This window comes from Salvia hispanica, chromosome 3, assembly GCF_029641045.1.
Source record: "Salvia hispanica isolate PSC_SH4W2 chromosome 3, Shi_PSC_v1, whole genome shotgun sequence".
NCBI classification, from domain to species: Eukaryota; Viridiplantae; Streptophyta; class Magnoliopsida; order Lamiales; family Lamiaceae; genus Salvia; species Salvia hispanica.
The window spans coordinates 48,860,296-48,872,463 of record NC_142694.1 but is presented as its reverse complement, the minus strand read 5'-3'; the positions used below and the strand labels follow the sequence as shown (position 1 = coordinate 48,872,463).

Below are 12,168 nucleotides of genomic sequence, written 5' to 3'. Positions count from 1 at the left end.
CGCCTGTCACAAAATAATTGCGATCACTATTTCCTGCTTAAAATATCTCTCTCTCTCTCTCATTTCGCGGCAAAGACAAGAGAAGCCCTCCGCTTTGCAAAACATTGCCTCCATTTTCAGCTCTCCGCTTTGCACAGTCTCATTCTGCTTTGTTGGCTTCGCCTCTTTTTTGTTAGCTTCTGTGTGTTTTCTTCGTCGAATGCTCTTCTTTTTTGGCACTAATTATTTTCTCCATTTCATAATCGGATAACTTCTAATTTTGCTCTGTGCCTCCATCAATCCTAGAAGATTTGCATTTGGAATTTTCTCCTCGCTCTATTTCCAGATCTCTCTTTACCTTTCTGCGTCGCTTTCCTTTCTTCAACCAAAAATCTCACTACTCTCTCCTTGTTGCCTTGTGTTTGCTTGTTTCCTCTCACCAAATCAGCACGCAATTAGGTCAAATGTATCGTTGTGATTGTTCATTTTGGTTTTGTGTTGGAACGTTATCACTACTATTGTTAATTAATTTTGGAGAATTCGCGAATGGTGAATGGGCAACTTGCTCCGGGATCGTTCCGATGAGCTACCGGAACGATAAGATATCGATTACGGACTTCGGAGGCGTAGGCGATGGGGTGACGCTGAACACGAAAGCATTCAGGGAAGCAATTTACAGAATTGAGCATTTGAGAAGGAGAGGTGGCTCTCTGCTTTACATTCCTCCCGGCGAATATCTAACCGGACCTTTCAATCTCACTAGCCGTATGACTCTCTACTTGGCCAGAGGCGCCGTGATCAAAGCCACTACGGTATCTAATCTTTGCATTTTTAATCCATGTGCATTTTGTGTTTCCATTGCTGCTTTTGCTTTGAAATTGAATTGGAGTTTTAGGAAGTTCAATTTGTCTTGCATAGAGTGGTAGTGTGCTTTTAGAGTTGGGGCAAAATGGTGATGTGTCTATGTTGAAGCCTAGTGACTTATGCATTTCTAAATTCTACTGCTGAATTGTACTTGAGCTTTAGGACAAGCGAAGCAATGCCGTTGTAGTTTCTGTTTTTGATGAGTATGATTAAATGCAAAGTTTGTGAAGAGGATTGGGAATGGGGACCATATGTTGTGTGTTAATTGTGATGTATCTGGTTCAATAGGACGTGCCTCGGGTTATGGTGAAAGAGACCGATAGCTTTTAAAGCTCGATTTCCTAGTAAAGAATCATGGCATAGGAGGCACTAAGTTTGTCATGTGGACCAAGGATAGCTGGCTGACTTTATTGCATGTGGAGATGTTTCAAATGGAGTTTTGTTTTCCAGCCGTAATAGTGAAAAAACCAGCAGAAAAATTAAGAAATGGACTGTGTAGATAATGAAATGGACTCTGAATAATTGCCTCTGTGAGACTGAGAACTGGAGTTTATATTCAGAATACCCAGAAACCCACCTGAGTCTCCTATGTATTACTCGTAATCTATCGTCTTAGAGGGCGAATGAGCGGTTACTGTTTGCTTTAGAAGTGCTTCCCGCATTTTATGTTTCATTAATCATGCAGTAACTCGTCTGCAGCTATTAGTTTACATTTCTGATAATACAGAAGTTAAATTGTTTGGATAATAAATTAAATTACATCAGAGGTTATGAAATAGAATTAATCTTGTTTGTAATCACTTCCCACCAGTCTTTGACATTTGTTGTTGCTAAATGCTTCAGGATGTTGGGAAGTGGCCATTGATAGCACCGTTGCCCTCTTATGGAAGAGGAAGAGAACGGCCTGGGGGAAGGTATATGAGCTTCATCCACGGTAACGGTCTACATGATGTGATCATCACAGGTGAAAGAAACTTGTGGTCCATATATATCTACCTAGATTCTACATGCCTTAGTATGTAACAAAAATCTCAAGTCAACAGAATGTTTGCCTTTTTGATAGGGGAAAATGGAACAGTCGATGGCCAAGGCGGCATCTGGTGGGACATGTGGAGGCGAAGAAATCTCAAGTTTACCCGACCAAACCTTATCGAGTTCATGAACTCGAGAGGCATTATCATTTCCAATGTCATTTTCAAGAACTCTCCCTTTTGGAACATACACCCTGTTTACTGCAGGTAATATCTGAATGCTCACGATATGTTGAAAATTTATATGAATAAAACATGTTTTTGATTTGAACTCCCTCTTGCCAGTCATGTTGTGGTTCGATATGTAACGATTCTTGCCCCTGCTGACTCCCCTAACACTGATGGTATCGATCCAGGTATAAAACCGAAAAGCATTTCGTTCTTCCAGGTATCTGATCATTTTCTTTGAATTTTGACTATTTCGTGATCCAGATTCAAGCTCCAACATATGCATCGAGGACTCCTACATATCCACCGGGGACGACCTAGTAGCTGTGAAGAGCGGGTGGGATGAATACGGGATAGCATTTGGTCGCCCCAGCCACAGCATCACCATCAGAAGACTAACCGGATCATCCCCATTTGCTGGCATCGCAGTTGGAAGCGAAACCTCCGGTGGTGTGGTGGACGTCCTGGCAGACCACATAACCCTATACAACGTGGGAATCGGCATACACCTCAAGACCAACGTCGGCAGGGGAGGGGTGGTGAGGAACATAACTGTGTCGAACCTCTACATGGAGAATGCTCGGACAGGGATAAAGATCTCAGGCGATGTAGGAGACCACCCGGACGAGTACTACAACCGGAAAGCTCTCCCGGTTCTCAAGAATGTGGTGATCAAGAATGTTTGGGGAGAAAGAGTCCAGCAACCCGGCCTCATCCGCGGCCTTAAAAATGCACCATTCACTGATATTTGCCTCTCCAACATACATCTCAGTGGCGCACGGCCGTGGCAGTGCTCTCATGTGATTGGAGCCGCCGTTCAAGTTAGCCCCTCGCCGTGCGCTCAGCTCTCCTCCCGCCAGCGGTTAGGTGCATGCTCCTCTTCCTTCTAAAATCCCCCTAATATGTAGCTTATCCTTTTAATATGAAGAGACAGTAAATTTTATAATGTGTTATACTAGCAATTAGTTTGTTTACATGAATTGAACACAATCAATCACACCATGGAAGCAAATTTATTTACATACATGTATATATATAAGTGGTAACATACGTATCAAAATACTAGCTAAGAGCAGGGGATTATTATTGGTGATCCATAGAAGTTTCTAGAAATAATTGTTCAAGAATTTACGCACGCCCTTGAAGAAAGGGGATTTCTTCGTCTTCTCTTCCTTCTTCTCATTTCGGAGAATGAAACGTTGCTTCAATATCTTCAGCTTCTTCTCGCGATCGAACCGATCGTAATCGTAGTGTTTGAACACGACTCTCTTCACCCGATCTACCTCCTCTTCGTTATCGTTGTTGGCGTCCTCGCTGCGGCGGAGGTGGTGGCGATGCATCCTTATCCACCGCCCAGGGATCCGCTTGCCTCCACCGCGAACAGCGGGCTGCTTGAAGTCCATTTTCTCGCCGGAGGCGATGAGCATGTCGTTTCCGAGGGAGATCTGGTGGTTATCTCTCACGGTAGGCTGCTTGAAGTCGGTGCCGATGAGCATGTCGTTTTCGAGGGAGATCCGGTGGTTATCCCTCATGGTAGGCTGCTTGAAGTCGGTATTCTCGGCGGATGCGATGATCATGTCGTTATCGAGGGAGATCTGGCGGTTATCCCTCATGGTAGGCTGCTTGAAGTCGGTGTTCTCGCCGGAGGCGATGATCATGTCGTTATCGAGGGAGATCTGGCGGTTATGCCTCACGGTAGGCTGCTTGAAGTCGGAATTCTCGGCGGAGGCGATGAGCATGTCGTTTCCGAGGGAGATCTGGTGGTTATCCCTCATGGCAGGGTAGAATTTGAAGTGGTGGCGGTAGGGGCGCCTAAGGAAGAGGCGGTTGATCGGGCGGAAGGTGATCTTGGTCATCGGAGCCGAGGAGACGACGGCGAAGTTAGGATCGGTTTTGGCGTTTGCGTCGGTGTTGATCGGTTCGCTGGGGAGACGTTGCGCGGGAGCGTCATCGCGGAGGGGAAGAGCGACCTGCGCGGCGGTTACGGTGAGATCCGGCGGAGGACGGGCGAGTGAGATGGTGAATAGGCAGAAGAGAGCGGCGGCGATGATGGTGGTGCGGAATTTCGCCATGGTATGAAGTTGGGTCGTAATTTGAGGTATGGAGACGATCTGATATAGGAGGGAAATCCCGGGTAGATCGGGCAAGTTGGGAACCCTAGTGGACTAGGAGGGAGGAGAGCGGGCAGTGGGGTTGACCAGACACGTGGCAGGCGACTATGCTATCTTGGGCCCAATTTTTTTTTTATCTCCCTCAAACTTCGGAGTAATATTTTTTCCTCATAACAAAATATTAGCTTTGACCACGAAAATTCATATACTCCCTCTGTTCTTCATAGTTGAGGCAAAATTTTTTGGCACGGAGTTTTATAAATGAATGTTGAGTGTGTTAAATAAATAGATAAAAAAATAAGAGAGAAGAAAAGGTAGAGAGAATAAAGTATAGAGTGAATAAAGCAGAGAGAATAAAGTAAAAGAGAAAAAAAGTTATTATATATAGAAATAACTCAACTATGAAAAAACTTTTCGAAATGGAAAAATGACTCAACTATGAAGAAACGGAAGAATATATTTTAAGAAATTATTTAATTTTGAAGAAAAGTTAAAGAAAGAAAATGAGTGAAATGTAATATTTATTTTTGATATCCATTTCACTTTAACTGAGTTGAGTTAAAATTTTTGAACAAGAAGGTTAAGTTATTGTATTAAAATGTAGGAGACAAGAATAAATTAACTAAGTTGAGTTAAAATTTTTGAACAAGAAGGTTAAGATATTGTATTAAAATGTAGGAGACAAGAATAAATTAATAAAGGTAAATAAAGAGTAAAGTATGTAGTGGAATAAAGTAAAAGTGATTTGATGTTTTATTTTTTGTCGTAAAAGAAAATGGACATCTCAAATAAGAATACTCCTTTTATTCTACGTTACTTGAGGTGTTTCTTTTCAGAATGAGATTTAGGACAGTTGTGTTTAGTAAGTTAAATAAAGAGAGTGTGACTAAACTTAGTTGGTACGGAGGGAGTATTAGTTCTATAATGAATTGTGAGTGTAAAAAGTTAATGGAATATGAGATCTGCATATTAAAAATAAAATAAAGTAAATAGTTCTATAAATCATAGACAATCAAATGACAAAATAACCATTTAAATGGTGGACAAAAGGAGTACTTAATTTGTACTCACACTTCTTTCTCTCATTCAAACTTCATATTTTCTTCACTTAATTAATTACCTTCATATTTTCTTCTCTACATTTATTTGTAGGAGTGCTTAAACGGTTTGGTTAAGCGAAATTACAACCGAATCGGCCGGTTAATTTAGGAATCAGGAATTGAAAAACTTATTTCGGTTCCGATATCGGTTTTATTTAAAAAAAAACGGTTCCATCGTCGGTACTTGATATTTCAAATCATTTTATATTTATATATTTAATTTATGTACCCTAATTATTGATATTAAAATATATTTTATTTAAAATAGTGAATAATTTGTACTTCTTCCGTCCCAACTAAATTGAGGCAAAATTTCTGAGTATGAAGATTAAAAGATTGTGTTGAAAAGTAGGAGAGACAAAGAGAAAGTAAAGTATATGATGAAATAAAGTAAGATTGATTGAATGTTTTATTTTTTGTCAAAAAAAGAAAATGACTCAACTTAGTTGGGATATCCCAGATGAATGAGGCTTAAAACTATGCATTGGCACTTTTGCTTGGACATTTTTCAAAGAAATGAATTTTTTTTAATACACTAAATGCTTGGTATGATGGAATGGAATGGGGGTGGAATGTGTGAATGTAAATATTGTATTTGCATTCAAGAATATTCATCACACACTTCACAATATATACAAGGATTTCTAAACTAAACAAGGAAAGAGATAAATCAAGGATTGATACAATCCCTTGATAGAAGGCTATTAATAATACAATCAGAGACTTAAATCATTGCATTATTTTATGCTATCATCCCCCCTCAAGCAAGACGTCGGATGAGGTCCAACGCATAGCTTGTCTGTGAAAAATTCAAACAAAGGACGATGGAGAGCTTTTGTGAAAATGTCTGCAACCTGTAAGTCTGATGATACGAATTGAGTCTCTAGCTGACCATTGGAAACAAGCTCCCTAACAAAATGGAAGTCAATATCAATGTGCTTAGCGCGTTTATGAGAACTCGGATTCTGACTGAGAAAGATAGCACTATTATTATCTGAATAAAGTGTCGGGCAAGAAGACAGCTGGACTTGAAGCTCACGAAGAAGTTGGAGCACACACACCATTTCAGAAGCTGTATTTGCAAGAGCTCGATACTCGGATTCACAGCTAGAGCGAGAGACCGTGGGTTGTTTCTTGGCACTCCAAGATACTAGATTACCGCCAAGGAAAATAGAATAGCCATAAGTAGATCGTCTAGTTTCAACACAACGAGCCCAATCGGCATCAGAATATGCAACAATAGAAAACGAAGAGCTACGTGTAAAACTTAAGCCAAAGGCTGGAGTGTGTTTTACATAGCGAAGAATTTGTTTAACTGCTTGAAAATGAGCAACGGTAGGATGTTGAAGATGTTGACTAACAAGATTTACTGCAAAATGATAAATCAGGACGAGTAATTGTCAGGTACTGCAGCAATCCAACTAATGACCGATATAAAGTAGGATCCTCAAATGGCTGGCCGTCCGTTGAAAGTTGGCAACCTGGAACCAAGGGTGTAGAGACAGGTTTTGACTCTTCAAGAGATGCTCGCTGAAGGATATCACGAGCATATTTAGCATGATTCAAGAAAATACCAGAAGAAGTATAAGTGACTTCAAGACCCAAAAAATAACCAAATTTTCCAAGGTGCAAATTCTTGATGAAGGCGAGAGATGAAAGATTTCAAGTCATCATAAGAATTTCCTGTCAGAATAGTCGTTGATATAGATGAACAGTGAGGGATCAGAACGACTACAGAAAAATCCAACGTGTACACGAAAATCACTGAGTCGTTGATACTACGCAAGAGTAGCTTGCTTTAGACCATATATCGCCTTTTTAAGACGGCATACATGATTTGAAAATTGAGGATCTATAAAGCCAGGGGGCTGTTCCATATATACTGGCTTCGATAGAACGTCGTTCAGGAAGGCAATTTGGACATCCAACTGATGTAGAGGCCAATTATTGGAAACAACAATGGATAACACTACTCGAATTGTAGAAGCACGAACAACTGGACTGAAAGTATGACAATAATCAAAACCCAGAAGTTGTGTAAAGCCTTGTGCAACAAGACGAGCTTTATAGCGATCAAGAGAGCCATCCGCCTTGAATTTCGTTCGAAAAACTCATTTGGATCCCACAACATTTACATCTTTAGGACGAGGAATAAGATTCCAACTGTCCTTGAGAGCCATGGCAGAAAGTTCCTGCTTTAGAGCTTCAACCCATTCTGGTCTTTTTAAGGCAGACTTGATTCCACGAGGTGTAATCACCATAATGAGAGCCTGAAATAAACGAGTATATGCGTAATTTGGTATGTACTTTGGCTTGATGATACCTGCCCGTGCTCGAGTTTGCATTGGATGAGTAGAAGATACTCTTGGTGGAGGGACAATTGGATTCATCTCAATTGGTGGAGGAACAGGTGGATTCATCTCAATTGGTGGACCGGACTCAATGATAGGATCGAGAGCTGACTCATTAACATGTTGATCGTTGATATCAGGCTCTTCTTGGTTGGGCTGTGACTGTGTCTCGTGTGGAATAGCAGACAACTCATGAGTGTTGATAGTAGGCTCATCTTGGTTGGTGTGTGACTGCAATCTAGAAAGTAGAGTCGGCTCATCACATAGATTGCAAGAACTTGGTTGAGGAGCCGAATCAGGATTTACATTTGGGAGCTGCAATTTCAATTGACCATCCAATCGCATTGGTTCAGTAAATTCCGAGATAGGAAGAAATTGAGAGTTGTACCTGCCAGGGGACTTAGAGAATGGAAAAGATGACTCATCAAATTTAGCATGACGAGATATATAGATGCGGAAAGTAGAAGGATCGTAGCACCGAAACCCTTTGTACGAGCTACTATAACCCAAGAAAATACAAGCTCTACTCCGTGGCTCAAACTTGTTTGTAGTGTAGTCTCTCAGACATGGATAAACCCTACAGCCAAACAGATGAAAGTGTGCAAAGTTTGGAATAGTTGAGAATAATAACTCAAAGGGTGATTTTCCATCTAACACCTTCGAGGGCAAACGATTTATAACATATACGAAAGTACTAAAGGCTTCCATCCAAAATTTCATAGGAGTAAAGGAATGAAATAACATTGTAAGACCTGTTTCAGTAACGTGCCTATGTTTACGTTCCACTCGTCCATTCTGTGCAGGCGTATATGGAGATGAAAATATATGGTGTATGCCCGACTCCTGGAATAACATCTGCACCTTTTTATTGGTAAACTTTGTGCCCCCATCACTGTGAAAAGTTTTAATATGACTAGACAATTGATTTTCAACAAAAAGCCTTAAACTGAAGCAACACTTCATAGAAATCATATTTTTGTCTCAACGGATATAGCCATGTAAGTCTGGAATAATCATCCACAAAAATAACATAATAGCGAAATCCAGATTCAGAGTTAACCGGCGCAGGGCCCCATAAATCACAATGCACAATGTCTAAAATAGAAGACGATCGTTTTTCATCACGAACAAAAGGTAATAGATGACTTTTAGCTTTCTCACAAGCGTCGCAAATCATTGGTTTGGGTAACAAAGCACTAACAGATATGCTCCCAATTTTATGTAAAAAAGAAATTACATCAAATGCAACATGACCAAGCCGAGAGTGTCACAGTTCAAAAGATGCTTTAGGCGTACGAGCTGCAACCAGAGCTGACTTAGTATCATCCAACACGTACAGACCATCCCTACGACTGCCTTGAGCCAGAATGTGTTGATTTTCCCGATGCTGAATTTTGAAGCAATTATCAGTAAAAACCACATCAATAGGTAAATCAGTAGTTAATGTGCCAATATGAGAGATGAATAGAATTATTCAAATAACAAGTGCCAATATGAGAGATAGGTAATAAGGCACCATTACCGACTACAACTGAATCTGAACTTGTGTATGACGTAGATGAGTGGAGTTGCGCTGGAGTAGGAGTCATGTGTGCTGATGCACCCATGTCTAAGTATTAGTCAGAGATAGGAGGATCAGATGCAATACTCGATGCGGAGAAAGCCTCAACAATGTTGGCCACATGTGTGGCAGTAGCAATCTCACGATTGAATCGATCGGGACAAACGTTGGTATAATGGCCGGTTGTCCTGCATATTTGACAGTGAGGCTGGCGCTTTTGGCTAAAACCACCACGACCACTCTTTTTCGGACCAGAACCGCGACCACGAGACATTTGATTATTAGAAGACCGAGAGTATGTGTGTGCGGTGAAAGCAGCTGGGGACAACATGTTTGGTTCAAGTGTTTGTTGAAACATGTCCCAAGCTTCAACATTGTTGAGAAGATCAGAAAAGGATGGTAATGGGGACATAGCCATTTGAGTTGCTTAGAAGCTAGAGAAGTCAGAGCCAAGTCCTTTCATAAATAGATGGATTTTGTCTGTTTCATCAACGGATCTCCCAATTGCAGATAATTGATGCAAACGAGTTTGAAATCTCGTCCAAATTCACAGACCGAGCGACCTCCTTTCTTGATGGATTGAAGTTGTCCTTTTAGACGGAGTTCTCGAGCCTTAGATTGATGACTAAAAGTGTGCTCTAGTGCGAGCCAAACAGCGTGAGCGGTGGTGCAGCCGATCACCACGGACATTGCTTCCTCGGACAAGGAAGAGAATATGAGAATGACAAGTCTCTGATCCTCAACACGCTAAGATTGGTATGCTGGATTTGGTGTTGAGTTTCCGTCAGCGGCCACGTCAGTCGGTGGTGCTCGATCTAAGCCCTAGACCAATGAGAATTGGGTAGATTTGGCTTCTCCACAACAAATAGTTTGTTGATGATAATTTAATAGTGAGCATATGGATTAAAGTACCATATGGCAATGTATCAGAAGAGAGGCTTGAAGAAGAAGCCATGGCTTAAGGCCTATGAAATGAGGGAGAACAACAGAGAAGGTAGAGCGAGAAGAGATTTGGGTTTCAGTATCCTAGGCTGATACCATGTGAATGTAAATATTGTATTTGCATTCAAGAATATTCATCACACACTTCACAATATATACAAGGATTTCTAAACTAAACAAGGAAAGAGATAAATCAAGGATTGATACAATCCCTTGATAGAAGACTAGTAATAATACAATCAAAGACTTAAATCATTGCATTATTTTATGCTATCAGAATGGAATGGAGGTTGGAATGGAATGAAAATAGGAATGAAATGTCAATTTCCTTGGATTTCCTTTGCATTTTCATCCATTCACTCGCTCATTCCATCACACCAAGCAAATGAATAGAATGGAAGTAGGAATCACATTCCATTCCATCATACCAAGAAGCCCCTAAAGCTTACTATATCGCTGTCAATGGATGTACGGCCCAACTAAGTCACATAAAAGATTTGTAAATAGATGCATAGTGGGCCAAATGAGATTTTTTTTACTTACCTTCAATTACAGGCAGAATAGAGGATGACCCAGATTCATATAAAAATTAGAAATAGAAATTTTGAGAATCGGAGAATATATTACACTCATCATTATTCATAATGAACGACAAAGAAGACTGCAAAATAAAAAATTATATTATACCAAAGAAGAAAAATTATATGAACAAAAAGATGATATTTTTTTGTAATCAAAACTATATCAAATGTGGCCTCTATTTATAGAGGATGAAAATTTATGAATTTGGTATGATTTTTATAATTTATTAATATAATATATATAACAGATATATAAAATTCTTGTAAAAACATTTATCAATCAATGAGATTGTGTGATTTAGTACATTGATTTGTTTATTGACCATTGATTTATGGAGTAGCATCTTATTACTCACATCAATCACACTCATTCATGTTTTTTAATGTGTATAATATAATGTATAATGGTGTTTTATTCAATGAAAATACATCATATGATGCATCTTGCATTAAATTTTTAATATACATGCTAAAAGATTTATACAATATACTCTAAAAATTATCATGAAAGTGGGCGGAAAAATAAAAATTCCCACTTTTTGGTGAATAAATTTAAAAAACAAAAAGATAAATTATAATATAGAAGAAAGATTATATGTAGAGAAGATAGAGATTTTTTTCATGAATAAAACTATAGCAAATATGATCTCAATTTGTAAAGGATGAAAAAAAAAATGAATTTTAGTATAATTTTTACATATATTTAATTTAATATGTAAAATATATTTGAATAATAAATAAAATATTTATTGACCAATGAGATTTTAACAAATGTCATAATTTCATTGGTCAATAAAATAAATTGAGAAAGAAACCACTTGATCTTATTTTTACCCAATAATAAAAAAAAAGTGTGATTTGACCAATTGACATCCCTTTATTCTTTATTGATGGGGTTTGAATCTCTTTCTACAACGGAAGACTTGTACAAAACAAATAAATCAGACATAAGATCTATTTGACAGATTATGAAATTAATCTATTCACATGTTAACACAGAATTGCATGCTAGAACGCAAATAATTCATGCTTCAAGAAATAAATCCTAAAACATGATTTCTACGATTTAAAGTTACCGAATTTGATTCTCCAAAGAATCGATGATTGCCTGCGCCTTCTCCACGATGATCTTCAATATTAGACCACGGATATTGTGACTGGTTTCCAAACTGTATCTTGATATCAGTGTGGTCTAGGACTCGAATAAAGAGGATAGAATTTTCTCACGGAGGAGAGCTGAAAAACTAACGGAGGAGAATAATAAAAAAATTCGCCCCTTACTCTATTATTTAGAGTGGACGTGATTTTCATAAAAAAAATCTTAATTATGTCTTCTTTATTCTCCTATTTATATTAAGTTCATATTGAGCCGAGTTTTGGATATAGGCTCACCCCAATTAGCTTTTTTACTAATTAAATTGAACCCAAAGTTTAATACAAGCTTATATTTGAATATTACGAGCAACCACTATAGAAGTAA

General features: G+C 38.9%; 1 protein-coding gene across 1 annotated transcript; it reads left to right on the top strand.

Annotated features, from left to right (window-relative positions):
• Nucleotides 1-3,088, top strand: LOC125213394 (putative polygalacturonase). Its single transcript, XM_048113911.2, has 5 exons — nucleotides 1-791; nucleotides 1,687-1,807; nucleotides 1,907-2,081; nucleotides 2,160-2,230; nucleotides 2,307-3,088. Exons 1-5 carry the CDS (start codon nucleotides 444-446, stop codon nucleotides 2,930-2,932), a joined length of 1,341 nt encoding a protein of 446 aa, XP_047969868.2. The 5' UTR covers nucleotides 1-443; the 3' UTR covers nucleotides 2,933-3,088.
• Nucleotides 3,089-12,168: the final 9,080 nt, after the last annotated feature.

Bases quoted from the DNA above. Each gene is read 5' to 3' on its own strand.
- LOC125213394 (XM_048113911.2), top strand. From the start codon at position 444: ATGTATCGTTGTGATTGTTCATTTTGGTTTTGTGTTGGAACGTTATCA. The intron at 1,808-1,906 runs GTGAAAGAAACT...CCTTTTTGATAG, and splicing joins ACATGATGTGATCATCACAG to GGGAAAATGGAACAGTCGAT. The intron at 2,082-2,159 runs GTAATATCTGAA...CCCTCTTGCCAG, and splicing joins ATACACCCTGTTTACTGCAG to TCATGTTGTGGTTCGATATG.